At 51.3% G+C, this 26,735-nt stretch overlaps 1 protein-coding gene across 3 annotated transcripts in view; it reads right to left on the minus strand.

The window, feature by feature from the left end:
- Positions 1 to 7,731: 7,731 nt before the first annotated feature.
- The window catches only part of ITGA11 (integrin subunit alpha 11), a 160,209-nt gene continuing 141,205 nt past the window's right edge, over positions 7,732 to 26,735 (minus strand). Inside the window, exons 21-30 of one of the 3 annotated variants that reach the window (XM_049905808.1) lie at positions 23,982 to 24,080; positions 21,525 to 21,601; positions 19,319 to 19,408; positions 18,096 to 18,186; positions 16,687 to 16,800; positions 16,313 to 16,399; positions 14,147 to 14,257; positions 13,911 to 14,006; positions 9,727 to 9,840; positions 7,732 to 9,018 (exon numbers count right to left, since the gene is read on the minus strand). In XM_049905808.1, coding sequence (XP_049761765.1) covers positions 8,947 to 9,018; positions 9,727 to 9,840; positions 13,911 to 14,006; positions 14,147 to 14,257; positions 16,313 to 16,399; positions 16,687 to 16,800; positions 18,096 to 18,186; positions 19,319 to 19,408; positions 21,525 to 21,601; positions 23,982 to 24,080 — 951 coding nt within the window. In that variant the 3' untranslated portion in view covers positions 7,732 to 8,946. The other 2 variants (XM_049905807.1, XM_049905810.1) reach the window with 2 other exon arrangements.

Consider the following 26,735-nt stretch of genomic DNA (forward strand, 5'->3'; position numbering starts at 1 on the left):
GAAAAAGAAGTTGCAAGCTTGCCAAGTGATGAAGTGAACAAAGTCTTGTATCTGTTTTTATCAGGTGTTGTAAAAATTGTGCATGGCTTTTTTTGTTTCTTAGAAAGTAACTGATAGAAGAGAAAAGATAGGGAGAAAAACCTCAGCTTTCTTAACCCATCTTTTCAGAGGTACATAGTTGGAGAGTAAAATCTGACTGGCCCGACCTGTCCTTTATAATAATCACCCCATCCTGCAATCCTCCTTGTAGAGGACTACATTGTTATTTTCTAGTAATTCACTGTGATTTATAACAAACCCGTGATGTCATTCTGTTGCGCACTTTTGTCAAACCATTTACGTACCTTTAATAAACATGGTAAACTTGCTGACTACACCTGAGGTCTATTAGTGATTTATATATTGCATGACATTTTCTATTTGAGTTTGACATGTAGAATTATTTTTAATTCCGTGGCAATTGATAGTACTGATAGCTCAGCTAACTTTAACAGTCTTGCTGTATAAAAGGAAAACATGGTGTTTGTGTTCAGTAAATGTTTGGAAAAAAAAAAACTGCCTTGAAGTTTGTGTCTTTATTGTTCAGTGTGCCCTTAGTCGAGATGATTTTTTTGTTGAGTTTATTAAAAAAAAAAAAAATTGTCAAAGTTATACATGTTCTTGGGGAAAAAAAATTCAGATAGTAAAGAAAAATTCAGATAGCAACAATGAAAATGTTTCCTTCTCGCCTTGTCCCACCTCCCATTTGGACCCAGCGGGCAGTCCTTATTAATAGTATTTTGAGTACTTTCCCAGAATATTTCTGTGTGTCGGTGTATTATTTCTCCTTTTCATTTTTTAGAATGCAAATGGACTTTACCTTTCCTACACTGTTCTCTATCATTTAATAGATCTTAGATAATTTTTCATTTCAGTATGTATGGATTAAAAAAAAAAAAAAAAACTTCATACCACTTAATTCTGTGAATGGACTTAAATTTATTTAACCAGACCTTATTGATGGACTTTGAGGTTTTCAGTGTTTTTATATTCCTAATTGCTGCAACAATGAGCTCAAGCATAACAACGATTGGAAGGATGGCTCAGGACTGGGCAGCGTTTTGTTCTGTTGTGCATAGGGTCGCTATGAGTTGGAACTGACTGGACAGCACCTAACAACAACAACGTATTCTTAGCCATGCCGCAGTGGACTGTATTCATATGTGCTAGGTCCACAGAATAAACTCTGTTCCTAGCCCTGAAACTTCTGGTTTAGTGACTGCCTTTAACATCTTGATAGAGATGATCAAATTCCATCACCCTATACCTTTATCGGCACCAGATATCACCAAATCATCTAGTTTTTTACAAAGTGATTAATAAAAATGGTATTTCATGGTTTTGACTTGCGTTCCTTCGTTACAAGTTAGGTTGAATGCTTTCATATATTGACTGGCCATTTGTTTTGCTTGGAGGTTGTGGTCTCTTTCTTACTGACTTGTCAGAAAGTCTTTGGAAGTTTTCTCTGTCATGTCATAATTTATAGGTTTTTTTTTTAATGGTAGTTTTTGTATCAGAAGTTTAAATTTTTATGTAGCTAAATTTATCCTTTTTTTTTTTTCTTTTTTCTGGCTTCTAATTTTTGTATCCTGCTTGTAAGGCCTTCTCCATTCCAAGATTATAAATTTTCTTTTTACCCACGTTTTCGTCCTCCCCCTCTTCTTTGGTTTAAATGTTTGGCCTACGTGGAACTTATTTTGATGTAAGGATTCAGCTAGCCAAGGGCCCCCTTAATTTTTTCTGCCGATTTTAATTATAAATTCCCATTCTGTAGTTGATTCTTCTCCTGGATTTCCTATTCTGTTGATCTGTCGATGTGGTGGCGCTCAGGGCAATATTGTTTAAATTCTGGCTCTACTACTTAGTAGCTCTGTGACCTTGGGCAAGTTGCTTTTCTACGGAAGCCTGTTTCTGTAAATTGGGATAATAATATTATCTAACTTGGATTGTGATGAGCATATAAGTAAAATTCCTAATAGCACCTGACATACAGTGATGTGCCTGGTAAATGCTAAATATTAATATCTAGTGGGGCTGATGTTTCTGAAAGTGGAGTGAATCATTTTTTCTGTTATGTTTATTTTTCCAGATGAACTTTGGTATCATTTGGTCATGTTAAAAGCTTCTTTTGTTCAGCATTGACTTACTAGATTAATTTAGGGGGACTTGACATCTGTACAATTTTGAGCCTTTTTATCCAAGAGAAAGAAATACCCATTTAGTCAAGTCTTCTATGCCTCTGCCCAGAGAGTTTTGAAGTTTTTTTTTTTTCTTTTTAAATGAAGGTTTTACAAAATAACTTCCTTTTATTATTACTAGGTTTTTTTTTTTTTTGCTTTATATTGTGGATAGAAACTTTCCTCCTATTATATGTACTTCTAAATGTTAATGTTTGCACATAAGGCCCTTTAACAGGTTTGCCTTCTTTCAGTTGCTTCTTTTGGATATTCTAAGTACACTAATCATCGTTTCCAAGTACTGATAACTTCGCCTTCTGTTCAGTAGCCATACCTCATATGTCTTTTCTCTAATTACATTGGTTAAGATGGCCAGAAGAATATTGAACAGTGGTATTGGAGCACGTCCTTGGGACACATTTGTTTTCAAATTTAGATTTAGAGTAGCCATTCCAGTGTCTAGCAATCTGAAAAAAATCAGTACAACCCTCTTTTTATAGGTGAGGATGTAGGCCCAGAAAGAAGTGACTTGGCCATCCAAGGTCACATGAGGACTGAGTGTCAGAGTTGGGAGTAGGATCTGGACTTTTTGACCCACTGAGCATGCCTCTCCACTGCCAGACTCATGCCGGTACTGGAGAAGCCCCTTTCAGGAGCTCACCCAGGCGCCTGCTTGGCTGCAACCCCAGCTGTCCTGCAGAGATCATCCCAGGGGGAAAAAAAAAAGTTGCCTTCAAGTCGATTCTGACACATAGCGACTCTATAGGACAGAGTACAACTGCCCCAAAGGGTTTCCAAGGAGAGGCTGGTGGATTTGAACTGCTGACCTTTTGGTTAGCAGCTATAACTTTTACCCTCTGTGCCACCAGGGCTCCCAGAGATCGTCCAGACAGATTTAAAAAAAGTTTTTTTCTTTGTTCGAAGTAATGTCTGCTATATTAAGAATAAGATGACCAGACTGAAGAAAATATTGGTGGTAATATTTTTCTTCAGATACTTGATGTAGAACATTCATATGTGAGATGCAGATTTCAAGTGGTTCACACAATCTTTGCTTGTTGGCAAACTTAGACAAAATTACATTTTTTAAGTTGCACAGGCCTCTTTAATTTGGTGTGTCCATTTGCAGAGCAGGACTGGGGTTTTGCTCTTACTTCAACCAGTGGGAACAAACGTTTGGAAATGAGCACTTACTGAGCACCCACTGTGTGTCAGGCACTGTACTAGAGATGTGCATACAAAATAAAGTGCACAGGTCCTTGTCCTTGACCAGCTCACGGTCCAGCTAGATACCCCTATTGGAAGTCTGATTTTTCTGTTTGTCCTCAGTAATTTTTAATTTCCCAAGTAAAAGTTTATGATGTTACTTTGTGACTCTGATTTGGGCCACCTGAAAACATTTCAGAAAGCATCATTTGAGTTTCTGCTCATTGTTCCTTTTATGCAACACCAGGGAGATAAGAACAAAGAACATGGAAGACTGATTAAAAAGGATGAGCCCATCAAGGAATGGCCTCCCCCACTTTTTTTTTTTTAAGAAAAAGAATTTTCTGCTCATACCCTCTTTTGATCAGATGAATTTGCTAGGTACAGTTTAGCCTATTTATATTGGAACGTTTCTGAGTTCAGGTGTGAGGCTTCTAACCCTCTCCACGCTAAACCAGCAAAGCTCCTCTGTCCCTGTTTGAGTTTCTGTTTTTAAACACGCTGCTCTACTTTGGTGCAATGTCAAAGCTAATGGAATAGTGACCCAGCAGCACTCTGCAGATTGTAATCTGCCCTATTAAGCTTGACTGTCCTTTGAGAAGAGCCTAATTGATGTTAATACAGGGATAATTTATGATTTTTTTTTCCCCATCATAGGAAGCAGAATAAAGGATTGGCACAGCATTAGCTGAAGGTAAAAGTAAAGGTGAGTGTGTTGTTGAGTGAAAATTGGGGACCAGTCACTACTAATGGCTGTGACTTTGCCACTTCCTTCTTAGTTTAGGGGTGAGGGTTGGTGGCAGGGAGTCATTATGCCAGGAGGGGGGTGTGATTAAGCCAGCTGTTTCTATTACAGGCTTTGACATCTAACCACTGTGCCACCAGGGCTCCTGAAGCCAGGGAGACTGACTCAAGTCTAGTGTCTTATTCTGGGAGAGTATTGACACTAAAAACGCTTGAATATTAATGGAGGTAGCAACTTGTCTTTTAAAGACCTCTAGGGACGGAGATATGAGTCAGAATTGACTTGACGTGGGTGGGTAGGGACAGGGAGGAGCGGTGGTGAAGAGCTTGCCTGCTAACCAAAACCTCTGCATTTTAAATCCACCAGCCATTCCTTGGAAACCCAATGGGGCAGTTCTACTCGACAGCAAGGGTTTTCTTTTTTTTAGGGAAGGAGAAGGAGCGCTGGTAGCGCAGTGGTTAAGCGCTCCGGTGCTAACCAAAAGGTCGGTGGTTTGAACCCACCAGCTGTTCTGTGGGAGAGACCTGGTGATCTGCTCCCATAGAGATTTCAGCCTAGGAAACCCCATGGGGCAGTTCTACTCTTGTCCTGTAGATTACTGAGTCAGAATCGACGGCAATGGGTTTTTTTTTTTTTTTTTTTGCAGGGAAGGAGAGTTCCTCACCTTCTCCCAGGAGCTCCTCCTTATTACCCTGTGCAGAATTTTTCCCTCCCTCTGTTGTGTTGAGTTAGCACTTTGCCACTTACACTTCGCATTGAAAATACTGGATACCTGTCTTCCTGTTAAGAAATACCACCTTCCTTAACAGAAGTAAAACCCAGAAACTCCACTGTTGGCACTGGAAAGACACCTCTTGGGATTCTTTGCTGATTACTGCTGCCAACAAGATAGGCCCAAGTGCAGCTGGCAGACAGCAGAGACAGGTTGGCTGTTCGAGAAACTAACATTGAAGATTAGGGAATAACTCAGGATATTACATGGCTCTGGCTTGGTAGATCTCCAAGTTTAATGTGTTTTTAAAATTACCTCATAGAATGTGTATCTGTGAGGTCTGGGCTGGGTGGAACTTAGGAGTCTGGTTTTGATGGGGTGGCTCTGAGACTCCGCCTTGAGCAGCTAGCTCTGGGTAGACGGCTTACTCTATGAGACACAACTTATCTGCTGAGCTTGCATGCCCACACCATGTAATGCCAGAAAGAAGCAACACTCGTGTTTGGACTCCTTCTTTCAGCTCGTGGAGGGAACTGAAGGATGCCAGAATTTGATGCTCACTTCCCCAGAGAACACTGCATAATAGCTCCAGGGCCTGAGGCCTTTTTGAATCTACCCTAGGTCTGTCCCTCAGCTTCTGTTTCTTCTCTGGGACCTTCCTACATCCTGTGGTGGGGTCTCCTAAGGCCAGGCTCCTCTACAAGCTGACTCGTTAGAGTCAACAGTCAAGCCACCCAAGACATCTTTCACAGCTCCCTTCACAGCTCCCTGTCTGAGGTCCATCTCCACTACTAGACAGACCTCAGACATTGTGACACCCATGGACCAAATTCTAAAGCCACCTTTTGTTGGTAACTTGGTTTATAAGGGTCAGACCTTGTGCCAGACACGTTTTCTCCTGTGCACTTAAGTTTGCTGCAGACTCGCCTAAGTATCTTGTGGCCACATGGAAATCAAGGCAGCAGCCAATAATGACTGGAAAAGTCCGAACCATTTTTAAGTTGGTTTAATTTCCATGTTAACACTCTGAGCTTAGCCTTTAGCTCCATCGTGAATAATTATTCTTAGTTACTAGATAGAACATTGTTAATAACATCCACTTATGAACCAAATATGCATTTAAATGTTGACTCGAGGTCGTGTTTTGGGCTGCTTGCCTCTAAATACTAAAGTTGTTTCAGAGACTGCTCCTCAACTCCCCTCCCAGACAGTGCCAACGTGCCCAGCTCCTCCAGGAGTCCCCTAACTTCTCATCTTGGAAAAGTGGGTCAAAGAGCAAATCCCAGCCTGGAAATTTGCTGTAACAAAAAGGTCTTCCAAGCACCAGGTTGGAGTGTGGTTAACTTGACAACACGCATGATGACAGTAATTCCCAGTATTCATCATAGAAGGTCACCCACGCATGTTAGCCCCGCTTCTTCATCTTCCAGTCTGTACGTTCACTTGTTGATCTCGGCTCTCAGGCATTAGAATCACCGGGGGAACGCAGATTTTAAAACAAAAATGATGCCCTGACCACACCTCAACCAATTAAATCCAAATCCCTGGGGCAGGGCCCTCAAATCGGTGTTTTTTTAAAGCTCCCAGGAGAGAAACGCTGCTCTAACATGAGGCTTTGCTCCATATTCAAGTCTTTCTTCACTCATCTCCCAGGCGCGCGTTAGGCCAATCTTGGACGTTTTTACCTCAGAGTAAATAAATTTGGAAAGGAAGAGTTGATAAGAAAAAGAGAAGGGAGAGACGGCAAGGACTGAAGGCCTTGAAGATATGAGTCAATTTCCCCACCTTTTGACCATTTAGTTGGTATAGGGTTAGGAGAGGGCCTGCCTGGGATAAAGGCTCCCTGTGACTGAGGGTCTAGAGGCGCTACTTGGTGGCCGCTGGGCTGCATCTGACCTGCAGGTACATTTTCTTTGGCTTGTCATATGGTTGCACATAGCAGTTGTAAAAAACGTGAATGCCAGCCTCTACAGATCAGGTTCCCATAAAAGCCTTCTCTCAAATCTGATGGTGTTTGCTGGAGGACTCGGCGCTAAATCAAACAGTGCGTTTTTGTATGTGGGTTCATTGATTCTCAGTTACCCAGGTTACCCCCTCATGAGGGTGGTAACTGAAGAAATATGATTTAACAGCTTTGCTTTCTGATTCTGCTATCAGAAGGAAAAATGGATTTTCAGATTCAGATTCCTGTTTCACCATTGAGAAAAAAAAAGACCTACAAAGTTACTTTATATCACTTCCTTCTGCAGAGTCCAGCTTGGGAGATAGCAGTCCAGGGTTTAGTCTTGATTTTACTTTGGAATTTAGGGCTATTTCTTAACTTCTGCGTATACTTATCTATGCGGGGATAAGACTAAGTCATTTCTAAGGGTCAGTTTCTGGCTTCTTGGACTCCCAGGAAGCCAGTGGCACAAGAATAGGAGACAGCTTGGGTTAAGAGCAGCCTGTGTATAAAGGTGATGGAGAAACTCCAAGTCCAGGTGTAAGACTGTCAGCGTGAAAACTCCAGCCAGAAGCCTGGGAGGCCAGACAGGAAAGAGCTGAACTTAGGGGCAGAAGCTACAGTGAAATATTTGGGTTCTAACCATCTGAGCTGGCCAAAGAGGGAACATGTGGTTTGGGAGGAAGGGCTCAGTCATGGGAGGTGTCCATCAGAGGCCAGGCAGCCACTTGGAGGGGATGTTTTAGGGAGCAAATGGCGGACAGGTCCCTTCCCAGCACTTAGAGATAACCGGAAGGTCACAGGGAGCTCCTTTTCCACCTCTTGTTCAAGGAAGGCGGCGTGGCTGTCTGGGACATGGTCTGCCCACAGAATGGGAAGTCAGCACCTTAGGTGTTTTCAAACACTGTATTTTAAAATTTTTATTTCTTAAAAATATTTACGACCGTAAAAGTACTATGCAACAGGGGACAGATGCCTTTGATGTGTCCCCCCCTTTCGTTTATCTCAAAACAAGGTCAAGGCATAAATTACTCCGCTGGGCACCAGGCATGCCCCTTGTCCTCGGGGCTCCATGGCTGGTGCTGCCGCTTGTTCCATCCACCGCGGGTATTTGCCCCCCCGAGGCTGCGCAGGCTCCGGGGTCCCTGCACGGGCTTTATTCAGTGCATTCCAGAGATGACCCCTCATCAGCGCTGGCCGAGCCCCTCCCACGTGCACCGGTAGGCGTATGGAAGGATGGGAGGCAGTGTGTGTGTGGCCGGGGTGCGGGAAGGGGTGCTCCCCACCCCACCCCTGTGGCCAGGGCAGCAGCCAGGCCAGCGTCAGGGCCGGCTGTGGGCAGACTTGGGAATGCGAGGCCTGGGGATGCGTCCCCCACGCGCTTCCCCGTGAGGTACCTAGGAACAAAGCGGCCGGGGGCGGCCGGGTGGCAGACGACAGGCGTTGGTGGTCAGGTCAGTGTGAATCTCGTGAGTGGAGAGCCCGCCTGTCCCCGATCTCGGGGCCTCACCTGCCCACCCATCACCGTCTGGGCACCCCAGGGTCTTTCTTTATCCCTGGCCATCAGCTGTCACCTGCAAGCCCTTGGGCTAGGGTTCATTCACGGGGAGCCCGGGGAGAGAGTGGAGGTGACTCAGGAGCCATGAGCAGCGTGTGGAGGGGGGGCCGGGGAGGACGACGCAGGTTCCAGATCTAGCACCTGCTGTCCCTTGGGGGGAAGGGGGGGGCGGGGAGGGGGAAGGGACGTGTATTTACAGTCTTCCTGGATTTCTTGTGAGGATGGGGATGATTACCAATTCCTAGCACCAGAGTGACTGGGGCAGCAGACGCTCCCCTAGAGCCTGGGGAGGCCCTACAGGGGTGTGGGGGGGGCCTCTTTAAGTCCCCAGGGGTCTGTGTTGGAGGTGTCTTGGTCTCCCAGTAGGCGGTCCCTCTTAAAACAGGCCTGAGTTCCATTCCAGAGGGGACAGACAGTTTCTCAGGAGAGGAGGTCAAGTGCAAGGTGAGCTGGCAGCTGGCAGCCATCCTCTCCACCCCAGCTCTGTGGGGCACAGGCCTCGGCCTGCTTGCATGCAGCCTTGGGCCCGTTCCTGGTCCCCATCAACTCGCAGCCTCCTCCGGAGCCTCACTCCAGCACTTTGGGGTTAGGGTCCAGGCTGTGTTCCCTCCTGCGCTTGGCATTTTTAAAGAAGCCGAGCTGTGGGGAGGCCAAGGAGGCACTCTCAGGGGTAAACAAGGCCTGTTTCCCCTCCCTGCTGCCCCTCCACTCACTGTCCTCAGGCTCCCTCCCTCTGAGGACTTCCCTGAATACCCCAGCTCACTCTGAGCACCCTCCACCCACCAGAAGTCCCTCAGGGTACTGAACAGTGGACCAGGTAATTGCTGAGTGGAGGCTGGAATGAGTGGATCCTGCTCTTGGCAGGAGGCAGGAAATCATGCTGGCTCCCACCATCTTGCTATGTGACCCTTTTCTGGTCAACATCCCTCTCTGGCCCACTCTCCCCTCATCTATAAAAGGAGGAGGTTGAGACTGGGGTCCTTAAACTGAGGTTCAGAGACAGAGAAGGCTCCGGAGGATTCATTAGCAGCCTGACACTGTGGGAGAAACTTGGTGCAGTTGTGTGTACTCGCTTTTTTCTGATCAGAGGAACCCTAGCTTTCATTGGTTCTCCAAGGGGCTTGCAACCCACAAATGGGTCAGAGCCATAGCCTGAGTGCCCCTGCTGGCCCTAGCCCATCTGCCACTGCGGTAAGGGGCTGGCAGGTTGGGGAGGAAGGCTGGTTGGTGGCCAGCTCCCAGGAAGAGGCCAATGTGCGGAGTGGCCACAGAGCCCTGAGGCTGGAGCTCCAGGCCCGGGCCAACCAGCCTGGGGGCTGCTCCCACCCCCACCTGCAGGGTCCTCACCTTCCACAGTGCCAAGACCAGTAGGGCCAGGAGCAGGAGGCCCCCCAGTGTGCTGCCCAGAATGATCCAGATGGGGATCTCCATGTCTTCTTGCTTTGAGATCTCAAACACGATCTGCAAGGGGAGGGGTGGAGCCAGGCCCACAGCATTACTGCCTGGGGCAGGTGGCAGCTGGGGCAGGTGGCAGCTGGGGCAGGTGGCAGCTGGGGCAGGTTGGCAGCTGGGACAGGTAGCAGCTGGGGCAGGTGGCAGTTGGGGAAGGTGGCAGCTGGGACAGGCAGCAGTTGGGGCAGGTTGGCAGCTGGGGCAGGTGGCCACTGGGGCAGGTAGCAGCTGGGGCAGGTTGGCAGCTGAGGCAGGTTGGCAGCTGGGGCAGGTGGTAGCTGGGGCAGGTGGCAGTTGGGGCAGGTTGGCAGCCTGGGGCAGGGTGTGAGGGAAGAGATAATTGGCGGGGAGTAGATGCTGGAGGAGTGGGTGCCACACCGTCAGCAGAGAGGCCTCTGAGCTGCCAGCCCTGCCCGTGGACACCTGAATACAGTGACCTAGCTGACCCTGCTTCTCCCTGAGATGCCTTCTGCCTTTGGCCTCCAGGCTGCCCCACTCTTCCTGGTTTCTTCTCCCACTTATTGGCTACTCTTTCTCTGCTTCCTCACCTTCTCCCAAACCTCTAAGTGTTGGCATGTCCTGAGGTCCCTTGGGCCTCTTCTTCACCTACAGTCTCTCCCTGGGTGAGCCTGAGGCCAACCTTGCCACAAGGCACAGCGGGCACAGTGCCAGGGCCCACAATACTTTTAGGGGCACATGAACATGTTTTCATTTCTTTTAAAATCAGAGGAGAAAAAAATGAATATAATTCAGCCTGGATTACATCTTTATACCAACGTGGTCATATAGTAGAATTTTAAAGATTTTTTCATGGAGAAAGGCATCCACGAAGGCAAAAGAGGTTAGGGTCAGCAAACTCATAATGCGCCCTGGGTAACCTCAGTCCCGTGGCTCTCCCTGTCTATATGCTGACCGCTTTCGCTTTTGTCTCCTCCACCTGGACTCTCCCCTGAATTCTAGATTGTATCCAACTGTCTCCTTGGCACGCCTGGCATCTTCAAACCAGTTGCCATTTAAGTCGATTCCAGCTCATGGCGACCCCATGTGTGTCACAGTAGAACTGTGCTCTGTAGGGTTTCCAATGGCTGGTTTTTCAGAAGTAGATCACCAGGCCTTTCTTCCACGGTGCCTCTGGGGGACTTGACCCTTCAACCTTTCAGTTAGTAGCTGAGTGTGTTAACATTTGCACCACCCACGGATGACTCTGGCATCTTTAATAGACCCCAAATCAAACTCCTGATCCCACCCCCCACTGCAAACCAGTTCTCGCCATGTCTTTCCCATTGAAGCAAATGGCAACATCATCCTTTCTTCCCGTTGCTCAGGTCCAAAACCTTACATTCATCCTTGGATCTTCCTTTCACACCCATGTGGAATCTACCAGCAAAGCCTGTCTGCTCCCTTTGCAACGCCCAGAACAGGGCCTCTCTTCCCGCCTCCGCGGCTCGCTCCTTGGTCTGAGCCCCTCATCTCTCACCTGGGGCCTGCAGTGGCTGCCTGACTACCTCCCTGCTTCCGCGTCGCCCCCTACAGTCCATCCTAAACACAGCAGCTAGAGGGATCCTTTTTAGCAGTAAGGTGGCCCTGTTCTCTGTTCTGGAGCCCCCGGGGGGTGTAAACAGTTAACACGCTTGGCTGCTAACTGAAGAGGTGGAGGCTTGAGTCCACCCAGAGGCAGCTCAGAAGAAAGGCCTGGTGATCTGCTTCGGAAAAATCCGTGAGAACCCTGTGGAGCACAGCTGTACTGTGACACACGTGGGATCGCCACAGACCAGCGCTGACTCGCCGTAACTGGTTTCATTCTCCGCTCTGCTCCAAGCCCTCCTGTTCCCCATCCCATTCACAGAAAAAACCAAGTCCTTACGGTGGCCTGTGGAGCCCTGGGGGTTCAGTGGTTAGGAGCTTGGCTGTTAACCAAAAATTCGGCAGTTCGAACCCACTAGCGCTCCTCGGACACCTTTTGGGGCGGTTCTACCCTGTCCCGTGCGGCCGCTGGATTCTCTGGCCGACCTGGCCTCCCGTTCTCCCCGGCTCTCCACCCCAGCCCCCCGGCGCCTTGGCCTCCCGCACGCCAAGCACGTGGCCACTCCGGGCCTTGTGTTTGCGGTCCCCTCTGCCTGCAAGGCTTCTCCGCAGACATTCTCGTGAGTCCCTCCTGCGTTCCCTGTGGTCTCTGGCTGATGGCACCTTATCGGAGAGGCTTTCTCCAACCTCGTATAAAATAGCACCCCCAACTCTCCACCCTTAGGTGCCCACATTTTTCTGGGTAGCCCTTATCACCACTTGACGTTGTATATATTTAAGTTTATTGTTTTTCTCCTTGTCTGGATTGTCAGCCCCAGGAGTGCAGGGGCTTTGTCTGTTTTGCTCAGTGCCTGGGACAGTGCCTGGAACGTAGTAGGAGCTCAGCAGATATGTGTTGAATGACTGAATGAATGAACTCTCTGCAACAGCATCCTAGAGTCCTGACCTGGCCACTGACTCACTATGCAACTGGAGGCAAGGTGCTACCCCGCTTCTGTCTTATCGCACCCAGCCTCAGTTTTCATATCTGAGAAATGGGGATGATGGAACTTGCTTCACAATGTTGTTGTGAAGAGGGAGCAAGGTAACGTGTGCAGTGTCTGGTGCAGTGCCTGGCACACAGTAAGGGCTCACCGAGCGGTAGGTCCCTTATACGTTCTTTCCCCATCCCTGAAGCTTGCCTCCCCACCCCCAGCATGATAAGGGCTTAATTTTGGGGTAGCTGGATTCCTAAAAGAGAAATGAAGCATCCAGAGAATATAAGTGGGATTTGGGGAAGGGGTGGGGTGGAAGGACATGGAGAATTCACCTAGAAGACATGTACTAGTGTGGGGAGAGGGGTCGTTTGTAGGGGTGCCTATAACACCTCCCTTCTGGTCATCTGGCAAGTTCCATCGTATCTTCCAAGGCTCAGTTCTAATGCACCGTCTCAGGAAAGCTTTCCCTGGACTTGGCCTCGCTCGGACCTCATGGTGCCTTTGCTCACCCCAGTTGTGTCCACACTTGGTTGTCATTGTCCCTTGTCTGCCTACGTCATCTCTGTGTCCCCTGTGGGGTAGGAGTCATGGGAGGGGCACCCCACAAATGCTAAATGAATGAATGAATGAATGAATGAGTGAGTAAAAAATGGTCATCGTTGGTTCCTCACTTGCTGCTTCGGGGCTTTTGCCCCTGCAGCTGCTCTGCCTGGGGTTTGTGATTGACGTTTGATTATTTTATTAGGGTCCGGCTCCCAGAAGGCATCTGTTTGCTCTCAGCGTCTCACGGGGCCGGGGCCGGGGCGGGGAGTGGGGGAGGTGACGAAGGGGGTGCTGACTCGGTATCTGTTACCCAAGAGTTTGCTGAGGCCGGCCTGCGGCATTTCTGGGACATGGCCAGTGGGGGGCAGCAGTGTCCCACACCAGGCGCCTGCTCTATTTTCAGAGGACTGGGTTTTCCTTTTAAGACCCAACGTCTTTTCTCAGGAGAGCACTCACAGAGCCTCACCGGCTCCTGGACCCTGACTCCAGCCAGTCTGATCTGCAGATCACAAAGCAGCCCACTACCGAGGCGTTTCACGCTCTGGTCTTCACAGGTTCAGTTCACACCAGATGTCTACAGCACTTGAATTTCATTAGATTTGAAGTGTGAAGGGCGGTGGAGGAGAATGCTGGGTACCCATTCTACAGCCACCAGTCTGCCCGAGGACACTGCCTCACCCACTCCAGCTTCCTGTGGGGTAGGCAGGCCTGGCATCTTCAATTTCCCAAAGCGTAAAATAAGGAAATACACAGGGCCCCTCTTCCCCCCACCCCTGTCTCACTCCCTCAGGGAGCACAGAGCCTGGTACCCCCCAGGCATGGGGGCAAATGCCTACTTCTGCCCCCCTCCTCAGTTTTGCCCTGAAGGCCGATTTGTCTTGCTTTTTCCCCTCTCCTCAGATGCCGCACCATTGCTGTCTGCCATCTCTCTCCCCGAAGCGAGGTGGGCAGAAGGTGTTGGAAAAGTCTAGGGGAGCGGGCAGCCCTTTCCCAGGCTGGTGGCTCAGGGGCTGAGACCGGGATCCCAGGGCTCACCTGGCGGCTGGGGTCCTCCTCACGGAAGATGAAGGGACTGTGGAACTGCCGCTGCAGGGCCGCGTGGACCGTTATTTTCATGGACTTGTACTTGAGCTGTGCAAGCACAGGCCCTGTCAGAAGCTGGCCCTGGAAGCCTCCCACCCCGCCTCTTCCCCAGGACCCCCAGGTGGGAGCTGTCCCAGCACCGCTCCTTCCTGTTCTTCCTTCCAGACAAGCCCTGGTGCCCCACTTACTGCTTTTAGGGACGTCAACCACAGGTTCCCCAGCAGGTGGAAATTGATTTCCTGGTTAGGGGCCAGCCTCACGTTGCAGTTGATGGAGACGACATCAGAGTTGCTGTGATTCTGAAAGAGGAGATGGGTCTGGGGGTGAGCAGCTGGGCCCTGGGGGAGCAGAGGGAGGCAACTGGTCCAGCGAGAACCTGAGAAGGTGAGCAGACACCTGGGCCACAGGAGAGACGGTTGTGTGGCACCGCTTAACCAACTGGGTGTTTGCTCCTGGGAGGGAGGGGAAAGGAGAGGACAGGGGGCCAGGGGTGGCCGGAGGCCAAGGTAAGGGTGGGTATGTCTGATCTTCCATTTGAACTCAAGCATAATGGCCAGGCTGGGTGTATTCCAGGAACAGAAGTCTGGTTCAACATTAGGAAGCCTATAAATGTCATCACCATACAAACAAATCAAAGGGAAAAAAATTATATGAGCATCGCAACAGATGCAGAAAGAGCATGTTAGGAACTCCAACTTCCATTCATGATAAGGACTCCCAGGTAAATTCTTGAATCTGATTACCAAAAAACAAACAAACCCAGTGCCGTCGAGTCGATTCTGACTCATAGCGACCCTATAGGACAGAGTAGAATTGCCCCATAGGGTTTCCAAGGAGCGCCTCGTGGATTCAAACTGCCGACCTTTTGGTTAACTCTTAACCACTGAGCCACGAGGGCTCCTGATACTTGTTTAATCTGATTAAAGGGTATTTATTAAATACTACAGCAAGTATCAGGAGCCCTCGTGGCTCCGTGGTCAAGAGTTTGGCCACTAACCAAAAAGTCGGCAGTTCAAATTCACCAGCCGCTCCTTGAAAACCCTACGAGGCAGTTCTACTCTGTCTTATAGGGTCACTATGAGTTGGAATCGACTTGACGGCAAAAAGTTTGGTTTTTGGTTATAGCAAGTATCATAGTTAATAATAAAAAAATTGGAAACAATTCCTTTAAAATCAGGATCAAGACAAAACTGCCACGACTTCTGTTTACCGTTGCCCTCGAGGTCCCAGCCAGAGCACTAAGACAGGAAAAAAGTCTGGTGAGAATTGAAGGGAAAAGCTAAAACAGCTTAATGGGAAACCCAAACAAATCTCCAGACAAGTAATTAGAGCGTATTAGGTTGAAGTTGTCCATACTGCTGCCTTGCTGCCCGCGCCAACCCCCACCCAAGCCCAAACCTTCAATAAAGTGCACTACACTTAAAAAAAAATGCTCTGTGTGATGTACTTGTTTGGGAAAAGAAAACTAAAACAGCTATGTTTTATGTCTGGATAAGGAATAGCGAAATCAAGCTCAGAAACTGGTATTTGGGGGCAGAGGAGACCGTGAAGACATAAACCTGGATGCTGGTAGATGCGTTGGGGAGGGCTTTGGACTCCACAGGACACCCCACCGGGTGCTGAAGCTGAGCTGGGCTCCATCTCCAGGGCAGAGGTCTTAGCTGACATGGTCGATTGTCTCCAACACAAGCCATGTATGTTCTGGCCTCCACAGTGTTGCTCCGTCTGCTTTCTTCGCTTCCCTCCGCTTATCCACATCCCACCAGCCTCGCAGGCCCAGGGTGAGCCCACGGCCCCGACTCCGCTACCCTCTGGGCTGTCTGCCTACTGCTGACCTCTTGTTGCCTGGCTTTGTAAGCTGCACTCCGCGTCTCTCTCCCCCACCCAGTCTGGGCAAGAGTGTCCGTTCCACATTGTGTTTCCTTTCCGTTTGAGGCTGGGCACATATTAGGTGCTTGATAAGCTCTTAAAAAATATATATTTTTTAATTAATTAAAAAAATTGTTGTGGTGAAAATATGCGTAATAAAACATACGCCATCTCAACAGTTCCTACATGTGCAATTCAGTAACTTCGATGACGTTCTTCAAGTCGTGCAACCATACTCCCTCTCCTTGACCAGATCATTCCCCACCACTAACATAAACTCAATGTCCCTTAAGCAAACCCCCACCCCCTGCCCCGCTTTCCTGGTAACCACTAATAATCTTTGGTTTCTATATTTTTGCTTATTTCAGATAAGTGAGTTGACGAGCTTTTACTGACAAGCTCTTGGAGGAGAGAAATCACCCCTGGAGATCAGGCAACCGTCTTCTTCCCCTCCCCCCATGGCTGTCTGTGAGGGGGACACTCACCAGCTGTGGGGCGTGACTCAAGTCCTCCTCTGCCGGGGTGCGCCGATACTCAGTGCTGTTCCCCCAGACATTGCAGGACACGTTTCCCTGCACAAAGGACACATACACACAACCTCACAACCAGCTCTTGCTGACTCAGCATCCCAGAAAAGACCTTTTTCTCTTCTTTCCAGAGAAGATGCAGCCCTGGTCCTAGGAGAAGGGAGCTGGGGTCTGGGGACTCAGGGATATACGTAGACGATGTGTCCTTCTCTTCCTGGTCCCCTCCCCTAAGCTGGCTCCTGGGGACACTGGTACCTGGTTGATGTACCTAAACGATACATCCTTCTCCTCCTGGTCCCCTCCCCTAAGCTGGCTTCCAGGGGCACTGGTACCTGGTCGGTGAGGACGTCCTTCAGCATCAGCAAGCGGCTGCCGCCCCTGGTGGCGATGGGAACGGTGATCTTCATCATCACCCCGTGGATGGGGAACAAGCCCAAGTTTTGGATCTGTGGCCAGAGATGGGGAGGTGTCAGTACACCTAGCGGCAGTTCGGGGCTGGCGGTGGGGAACGAGGTCCACAGAGGTCACCCAGGCCCTGGGCACAGTGATTCCCCTATCCCCCTCCCCAAGCCAGGCCTGTGCGCACTCCATCCAAGGCCCCTGGGGGCTGCATGGGGGAAAGTGTGAGAAAGTGCTGAGAGGGAGTGGGGTACTGGGGCCATGAAAGCCAGGGGTCCCTTCCATTTTCAGTCTTCTTGGCTGTGGGCCATTTTGTTGCCTGGTGCTGGTGGACACCTGGACAGAGGCCAGGAGCGGAGATGGTGACAGCCATTAATTTATTATAAGAGCTAACCATTAATCAATGAAGGACATAAACAGTGACTCTGTGGTAATATGCATTCTAGCCATGATGTATTCTGTGGCAAAGCAGTGGCAGTAGCTACAAGCAGAGCTTTGCAATCAGAAAGACCGAGAATATATCTCTGGGGCTGCCACCATGTATGAGTTCTGTGACCTTGAGCAGATTACTAAGCCTCTCTTGGACAAGTTGTCCAGGTCTCAGTGTGTCTGAGTTGCAATTTTCTGATGTCAGCCTGCTCCTAGCCCTCACGGCTGTGGAAGTTGATAAACTCACAGCAGTTCGGGAGTGGGGAAAATTCGGAGCCCACTGTCAGAGGCTGTGAGATTGCCCACTAATCCTTTTTCCCTCCTTCCTCAGTGACAGAACCAAGTAGAAAAGCCCCACTCCCCAGCCTCACTTTCAGCTAAATCTCAACATTCTGGTCAATGAGAGGCAACTAGATGTGTTGTGAAAAACTGCCAGGGAGGCTCCTTAATAGGGAGAGGGCATGCTTTTCTCCCTTTCTTTCTTCCTACTGCCTGGAATGGGGATGTGATGGCTGGAGCAGCAGCCATCCTGGTCTGTGAGGTGACCTTGAGGCTCAAAATTGCATGCTGAGGATGTGGATGAGAAAAAAGACAGGGGAGCCAGTCCTGGATGACTTTGTGAAGCTGCCAACTCTGACTTCCTTTATGGGAGAGAATAAACTCCTGGTGCCCTGGAACCTATGTGTAGCCAAACCTAATTCTCACTGTCACACTTACCCTGTCCGATCACCCTTTTCAGGTGAGAAATGAGAGGCCCAGAGAGGGAAAGTGGCTTGCCTGAAGTCACACAGCGAGTGGGTAGAAGGGTTGAGGCTGGACACAGTCACTACAGATGATTCCAGATTCCTCTCCCCGAATGGGGGGTCCTTAGCTCCTGTCCCGTACCCTCTGTCTGCCTCCCCACCAGCCTTACCTTGAAGGTGCTGTTGAAGGGAGGGCCCATGCCATCATATCTTTCAAGTGAGCTGTTGGACTTGACCTCGTAGTGGCTCAGACTGGTGCGCCTGCAGGGACAGAGGAAAGGGCTGCCGTGAGCTCAGTCAATGCTGTCTGGACGAGTAAATGAACAAGAGGGGGTGGGGGCATGCGCCAGCCTCCCCCGAGACCAGGAAAGATAGGCTTCATCTCGAGTCCTCTGGTTGGCTGCCTGGCGTGTTGGGAGGACTCTGAGGCCGGGTCTGGGTTCAGCAGGAATAAGTGCTGAGATCAATTAGCTGTGTCTACCCTGTGTGTGGAAACCCTAGTGACTCAGTGGTTAAGAGTTTGGCCACTAACCCAAAGGCTGGCAGTTCGAATCCACCAGCGCTCCTTGGAAAACCTATGGGGCAGTTCACTGTGTCCTATGGGGCCACTATGAATTGGAACTGACTTAATGACAACGGTGGGTTTTTTTGGCCCTGTGTGTGTGTGGCGGCGGGGGCGGGGGGGCCTGAGTGAGAAGAGGTGTTATTTGCATCCTTGTCTTAGCTCTGTGTCCAGGGGTCAGGCCTTATTTTGAGCATGAACTTGGCCGCTATGTGCTGTAGAAGGTTCCAGCCTCCAGGAGTAGTCGTGGCGGGGCCAAGCTTGCTTTCCAAGTCTTTGCCAAGTTCTCCCCTTACCCGGGAGCTCTCAGAAGGCAGGGGCTGTTTCCTCCACCCAACTGGGGGCCAGGGCATACTAAGGGATGGGGGAAGCCGGGAAAACAGTCTGCCCTGTGGGGAGGAGTATTTCACCACTGACATTGTCTAGCTTTGCAGGTGCAAGGTGATAATAAAAAGCAGACTGACTTTTAGTAGGTTTTATTACTGTTTTTAAATTCTCTACAGAAAATTCACCCATTTATTGCCTACACCTGGGGCAGATAATTCCCACCGACCCTCCCCCACACCCTTGCCACTCCTGGGAGCTCCCCAGGGGCCAGGCCTGGGGCTCCTCCTTCCTCCATTTTGACACCCCCTCCCCGCCTTGGAATGAGGGGGATGTGGTTCCCTGGCCCTCCAGGGACACACTTGGTTCCCATCTTCATGGTCCTCCAGTGCCTGGGCCAGGTCCCCTGAGACCTCTGACTCACTAAAGCCCCCCAGAGGGTGTCCCCATCTTAGGCTTTGCTCCTCACATGCCTTCCCTCCCTGGGGCTCCAAGAGCCAGGCCCACCTTGTGAAGAGGATGTCGGCCTCATATTTGAGGTGGAAACGCAGGAGGGCCGTGTTGTCTTCCTTGGTGCTCTCCTGCTCGTCACTGTCACTGTGAGGAGAGCCAGGCTGTGGGTGCCAGGAAAGGGCCACCCTCCCCTCTCCCTGCTCAGCAGCACATCCTGGCTGTCTTGGCACAGCAGGAGGGGTCTAAGTCAGACTAAAGGAAGAACATCCTGGCGTATAGAGCAGATAAGCACCAGAACAGGCGAGAGAGGGAACCCCAGGCGTCTCCTTAGGAGAGGACAGGCGTCCTGAGAGAGGCAGGGGATGGATGAGGTCAGCTGTTCCTGTCACTTTCTTAGGTGCAGCACCTCTGGGCTGTGTGGGGTCAGGGAAAGACTGGACTGAAGCTTGGACGACTCTGCGGGCTCAGCCCCAAGCGCCTTTGTTACCCCCTCTTGGCCTCATCATCTGTGCTGTGGGCTAGAGGGAGGTAATGCCTGCGGGGGAAGGTGGGAGAAGCAGCCTGCTCCTTCCACATGAGGGAAAGACAACTGGGAATTCCTGGCAGAGTTGCTTATTTATGCTTGCACAGCCGAAGGAAAGCTGCTCCTCACCCGGCTTGAGGGCAGCTCCTATGGGGTTGGCTGAGGTGGCTTTGCTGCTGTGGAAAGGTTGAGATTGAAATTCAGAGACACTGGTGTGTGTGTGGGGGGGGGGCGGTTGTTACACATGCTTCCCTTTCATCTGAGCACCATGAACTACCAGGTGAAATCATTTTAGACAGAAAAATATATGATTTCCGCTCAGCATATAAACTAAGTCCTCTGCCCCCAGGATAGGTGTCTAGTTAGAAAACAGGACACCCAACCCACACAGACACCCCTGCAACGCCCCCTCCAACACACCAGATTCACAAACACCCACAGCGCACACACTTGTACCAAAAACACGCCTATGCAAGCGCATTTGTGCCCTGTGAGAAATGGGACTGTTTTCTAAGTGCGCAAAGAGCAGGAGGGAGGCCGTGAAGTATCCCTGTGTCTGCCTGGCTCTGTCTCCCGTCCAGTAAGAATTCCAGCAAAAGGCACACTTCACTAAGTACAGCTGAGAAGTGAGCATGTGCTGGCGTGTGGACCCCCTGTGCTTCCAGACCTCTGACTGGGATGTGTGTGAGTGTGCATGTGTGTGAGAGTGTGAGTGTGTATGCGTGTGAGTATATGACTGTGTGTGAGTGTGAATGCGTGAGTGTGTGTTAGAAGGTTGGTGTTCAGTTTCCCTGAGTACTTATTTCTCAGCGTGGAGAAGTTCTCTGCAGGATTTGGCTGTTTATGAGCCTCCACAGTAGACAGAATTCCCCCCTCCCTGCCCACATCGAGGTAATTCTGTGAAAAAGGAAAGCGTGTTTACTACCGACGCAGGGTGATTCATGGTGTCAACCTATAGCAGGCTGCCTCAGGAAGGCCTGGGGGGGAGACACACATGTACCTTGTAAAGAAAGGTCCTTAAAAAGGAATAGCTTGCAAGGGGAGAGAGATGAACAGGAAAGGGCACTGGATAAGGAGTAGGGGAATTAATGTCAAGCTCCTAGTTCTACTATTTAGATGCTGTGTGTCATTGGGAAATCCACTCAACCTCTCTGAGCCTCAGTTCTCTTATCTGTAAATTGGTGGGGGTGGGAGATGACCTCTGCTTTGCCTAACTTAAAGGGCTGCTGTGAGAACTGACTGAGATATGTGTAGTATTTTATAGCTGTATAGGGTTTTTAAAAAATAACTGCTCTATAAAGGTAAGGAATCCCTGGGTTATGCAAAGAGTTAACGTGTCCAGCAGCTAAATGAAAGGCTGTAGGTTCGAGCCCACCCAGAGGCACCTTGGAAGAAAGGCCTGTCATCTACTGCTGACAAACCAGCCACTGAAAGCCCCGTGGACGCACGTGGGGTTGCCATGAGCTGGAGTTGACTCGGCAGCAACTGGATTACATAAAGGCAAGGGACTGTCACTGTTATTTATGGCCAAACTGCTAAAGAGTGAAGAACGGTGGCACATGGCAGGCAGCAGGTGGGTCCACACTCTGGGACTGACCCATGGGCCCTTCCAGAATGGAGCAGCGAGACACTGGGCACTGGATTCAGTGCAGGGAGGGGCAGTGAACAGTGGGAGGAGGGAGAGAGTGGGGGCCCAGAGCCCTGAGCTGGAGGGAGAAGGAGTGGGTGTGGCCTGACCTGCCCACAGCAAGCTGGATCTCCAGATGGTGCAGAAAGACAGATTTGCTGAACTCAAAATCTAGACGGAATGACACCTGCAAGGAAGAAGTCACCTGAGCAGGGCAGCTGGGAGCTGTACATCTGGGCATTGCCGGGATCAGGCCTTGGCAGACCACCCATGCCCTGCCTGGGTGTGCCCTGCTGGCTGGGAATAGGTGGGGGGGACAGGAGGACCAGGTGCTGGGGTAAAGTGAGCAGAGGCTTGGGGGGCTACTGAGGGGGATGCAGCCAAAGACAACAGCTTCTGCGATGGGGTTCCTTGGCTGAGGGTCCAGCCCCCTTCCCTCCTCCTCCTTCCCACACCCTACAGGCTCCTTCCCACACCCTACAGGCTCCTTCCCGCACCCTACAGGCTCCTTCCCACACCCTACAGGCTCCTTCCCGCACCCTACACGTTTTTAACTGAAGGCAGCTAGAAGGCAGCAGGTCCAGCTTTAGGCACTTTCTGCAGGAATTTTGGGGAAGGGGACAAGATGGCAGGAAGGGGAGATGGCCAGCGCCGTGTACCACAGGTTGCGGGGGCCAGAAGCCAGTGGAAATACCACCTCACCCACTGTTCCTCCTATGTGTGTGTGCAGGGGCGGGGTAGGGGGGTGCAGTGAGAGAAGGGTAAATGGTGCCCCAGGCACCCAGCAGATTAAAAAGGCCTCCTTCTCCAGCAGCGCTCCGGCCACACCGGTGAGCCAGGCCCTGATGCTTCCCTTGCCCTTTGCCCTTTGCCCAGGAGTGGGGCCCAGGTCCCCTGACCAAGGCCCTGCAGTGTCTGACCCCCCTTGCCTCCTCTCTGGCCCACCCCAGGGGCGTTACTGGGGCTTTGGGCAGATCTCATTTGCTCTCCCCAAGTCTGACCCTCAAGCCCAGTTTCCCAAGGAGATCTCAGGAAGTGGCTCGGTGGGGGCTCGGCAGCCTATGGTCTGTTCTACTTCTTCCCCTGGCCCCCTGCGTCTTCACTTCATAGCTGCTGAGCTTGTTGGTGTCTCACTCCATAAACTACAACCTTGATTTATGCACCACCGGAGGGGTTCTTTTACCAGGAGTCCCAATCTCCCCCCACCACCTCCTCTCCTCCCCAAGCCTTGCTGACCCTGCTCCCGGGACACGCTGTACCTCCTCTCCTCCCCAAGCCTTGCTGACCCTGCTCCCGGGACACGCTGCACCTCCTCTCCTCCCCAAGCCTTGCTGACCCTGCTCCCGGGACACGCTGCTCTCATCTAGCCTGGCTCCTGCCCCAGATCCTCCGAGTCCTACTTTACCAGCAGCTTAGCCTCAATCAGGGGCCCAGGTGGCGTAGTGGTTAACAGCTACAGCTGCTAACCAATAGGTCAGCAGTTCAAATCCACCAGGTGCTCCTTGGAAACTATGGGGCAGTTCTACCCTGTCCTGTAGGGTCATGATGAGTCGGAATTGACTTGACAGCAATGGGTTTGGGTTTTTAGTCTCAATCAGGCCTTCTCCTGCTCCAGAACCTTCAGTGGCTGCCTACTGCCCGCGGCTGATGGCCAAATACTCCCACACCATCTGGAGTTTACCTCCCTTTCCTGGCTAATTCACCCCCTCCTTCACACACCCTACACGCTCCTTCCCACACCCTACACACCCCCTTCCCACACCTTACAGGCTCCTTCCCACACCCTACATGCTCCTTCCCACACCCTACACGTTCCTTCCCATACCTTACACACTCCCTTCCCACACCTTACATGCTCCTTCCCACACCCTACATGCTTCTTCCCACACCCTACACGTTCCTTCCCATACCTTACACACTCCCTTCCCACACCCTGCATGCTCCTTCCCACACCCTGCATGCTCCTTTCCACACCCTACACGTTCCTTCCCATACCTTACACACTCCCTTCCCACACCCTGCATGCTCCTTCCCACACCCTGCATGCTCCTTCCCACAGCCTGCATGCTCCTTCCCACACCCTACACGTTCCTTCCCATACCTTACACACTCCCTTCTCACACCCTACATGCTCCTTCCCACACCTTACATGCCCCTTCCCACACCTTACATGCCCCTTCCCACACCCTACACGCTTTTGTGCACGTGTTAGGAGCTCAAGAAATGTTAGATTCCTCTCCCCATCCTTCACCATACACAGCACGATGACAAAGAGGCTGGAAATTGGAAAAACTTGGCTGAGAGGGGGTGGGAGAACGGCGGGGTGAGAGTGGTAGGGATTCCCCGGGACATAAAGGGGGCACGGATGCTCTCCGGGGGGGCTGGCTAATTAGATCATTCGAATGCACTTAATGGGACCAAAAACTATGACACCTAAAAGCTACCCCAGGCCTCTCCATCTTTCCCATGCCTGCTCTGTTCATTTCCATTTCTCTTGCCTCCCTGTACCTCCCAGTACCCACCCTAGTCCCTCCCCCACATTGCCCCCGTACTGCCCCAGCCTCAACCTTGGCCTTGGCCCGGAAGAAGGGGTAGCTGACATTGCAGACTTTCTTGTGGAATCTCCGTTCCTCGTTCACGCACTCGATGCTGCCATCAAAGTCGTCCTGGGGGTGGGTGGAAGGTCCCAGGCAGCAGTTAGATGGGGTCTGAGACCCTCACCCCAACCATCCTCCCTAGTCTCCTAGAGTCCACCCCACCGCCCCTGCTGAGGACTGTGGCATGGGCATCTTGGCCTCTGGGAGCATCAAGGGCCTAGGGGCTGGGCTGTGGCTTGTTCCAGGTGTGGAAATGATGGGTGCACACTCAGCACCGGCAGGCTGAGCCCACATATGCGTTTCACCGTTCCCTCTGTATATCAGCCTGACCATCTGTTTACAGGTAGGGACACTGAGACCCAGAGACAGGGAGTCACTGTCTAAGCGCAGGCTGCTAGGAGCTGGGGTTGGGGGGCAGATGCTAAAGCCTGTGTTTTTCTGCCTGAAGGCAAAGGAGGAGGCAACTCTCCAGCCTTTGGCTCTTCGCTGCCCTCCGGCTTTTGGACCCCTGCTTGACCACACATCTTTCCATCAGAAGGATTAGAAAGGATCTCTGTGGGCCATGGAATGAGATTTTTGGGGTCTCGCATGACTTTGTAATCCAGAAAAACAGTGAGCAGGGTGTGGGCTGACCTCCTGGTGGGGGCATGCTGGAGAAATTTTTCTGAGGACTCCTCCCTGCCCCCACCCCATGGCAGTGTTCAACTCTTGCTGCCCAAGAGCAGAGAATGATGTCCTTTCTCTCGGACCTTGGTCCAAGGTCCCTCTGGCTTCAGGATGCCATCGTCCCTGTTGACTGCACGGGCAAGGGGTGACCCAGGTGGCTCTACTCCGCTCCCCCACAGTTGCAGGCCAACCGGTTCCCCAGATGTCAGCCTATTCGGGAAGGAAGGCATGTGAGGACGTCTCAGTTTGGGTGGAGGTCGGGGATGGAGGGGCAGCTGGACTGTGGGCCATGCAACCCCCAGCCCATGGTTGGAGCTCCCAGCTCAGCTCACTCGTTGGCCGCGGCCCCGTGTTACAGCTGGGGCCTGGAGCTTTTACTGAGCAGGTCAGCACTGAGGAGGGCTGCTTTGTCCTCTGGACCACACCTGCCAGTGGCTCAGGGGCTCTCAGGCGTGTCCTGCTTTTCCTGTCTGATGGGCCACTGCTTGCCTTTCCTCTCCAGCCTCCCATCTCCAGGGCAGGGTCCCCAGAGCTCTGTTGCTGCCATCAGGCTGGCAGGCAGGGGGAGGTGGGCAGTAAGCTTCTTTCTCTTTTTCTTAGTGGCTCCACTGCCTCCAAGCCCTCCCCACCCCTGAATAGCAAGTCACTTAAAGGGTGGCTGAGTCTAAGGGGGGAAACACCACCAGGCTGCTTGGCCTTTCTGAGCTGGGCCCCACTGGGCTAGCACGGATGCCCCTTAGCACAAACCAGAAAGGAGGGACTCTCACGCGCTCCTCTAGCTTTGTGCTGCTGGTTGGCCACATACTCATTTACTCAGGTCTCAGTTTCCCCATCTGTTAAATGGGGATAATACTTAAGTACCTCATTTAATTGTTGTGAGGATTAAATGACATACTGCCTGTAAATGCAACGTCTATTTTTATGCACCCCCCCAAAAAACTCGTTGCCGTTGAGTCGATTCCAACTCATAATGACCCTAGAGGACAGAGTAGAACTGCCCCACAGGGTTTCCAAGGGGTGGCTGGTGGATTTGAACTACCAACCTTTTGGTTAGCAGCCGAGCTCTTAGCCACCACGCCACCAGGGCTCCGGTTCCCCAGAAGATTGTAATCCCTCAAAATATGGCAGCTATTATCATGATTACTGTCTGGACCTGCTGTGGTCCCTGACTGCTGGGCTCTGCCTTGACACAGGCACGCGCCGCCCTTTGGCGATGTGCACGTGTGGATGTAAGCGCCTGCCTATGTAGACTCTGGGAGGTGGGTCTGCATGTAGGTGCATGTATACAGAGTACTTGTGCGTCCTCCTGTGGGTGTGTAGGTTTGTGTGTTTTTGCATGTGTGTGAGAAAAGTGCGTGTGAGCACACTAACAAAGTTGCATTTGGCCGAGAGGCTTCTCCAGAAAGTTCCTCTTGGCCAGCTGGCGGTGGGGAAGGGGATGGAAGATGTGCCTGGCCAGCCTGGGCTGGGGATGAGGAGAGGCACTCTCTGGAGGAGTCAGACCACAAGCAGCGCTCCCACCACTTGCCATGTGTGTGGACACAACGGTTCATAGAAGATGTTTCTGGCTTCTCTTTGCCTCTCCTCGGTTCTAAAAGCCCTTCTGTACGGCAGGAAGAAAACTCCATGGTTCCCTCCCTGGGGCTGTGAACAGGCATAGGACTGGCCTTGTAAAATCTGGGCCAGGCAAACAGGCTATGTAGGCCCGAGGCACGAGCCCCCCCTAAATACCCAAACCTGACAGACACAAAATCCCTGAGCAGAAGAGGACTTGGCAAGACCATGGGGTGGGCTCCCCGTCTTCACTCTGGCAGCAGAGGGGAGCGGTATCATGGCCCAAAGAAAGCCCCCACTCAGGGGCTCCTGAAGGTCTTCTGAAGATGCCAGGAGCCCACTGAGCAGGGAGGGAGGACACGGCAGGCAACCCCTCGCCTTCCTGGGGCAGCCTTGTCCCTGTCCCCTCAGCCTCCGGTCCCCGCTGCAGGAATGCTTCTCTCTTTCTCTCTCTGTGCGTGTGTGTGGCCAGGGAGGGGCAGGCCCTGAGGGGTATGCTGGGTA

This window comes from Elephas maximus, chromosome 13 (genome assembly GCF_024166365.1).
Source record: "Elephas maximus indicus isolate mEleMax1 chromosome 13, mEleMax1 primary haplotype, whole genome shotgun sequence".
NCBI classification, from domain to species: domain Eukaryota; kingdom Metazoa; phylum Chordata; class Mammalia; order Proboscidea; family Elephantidae; genus Elephas; species Elephas maximus.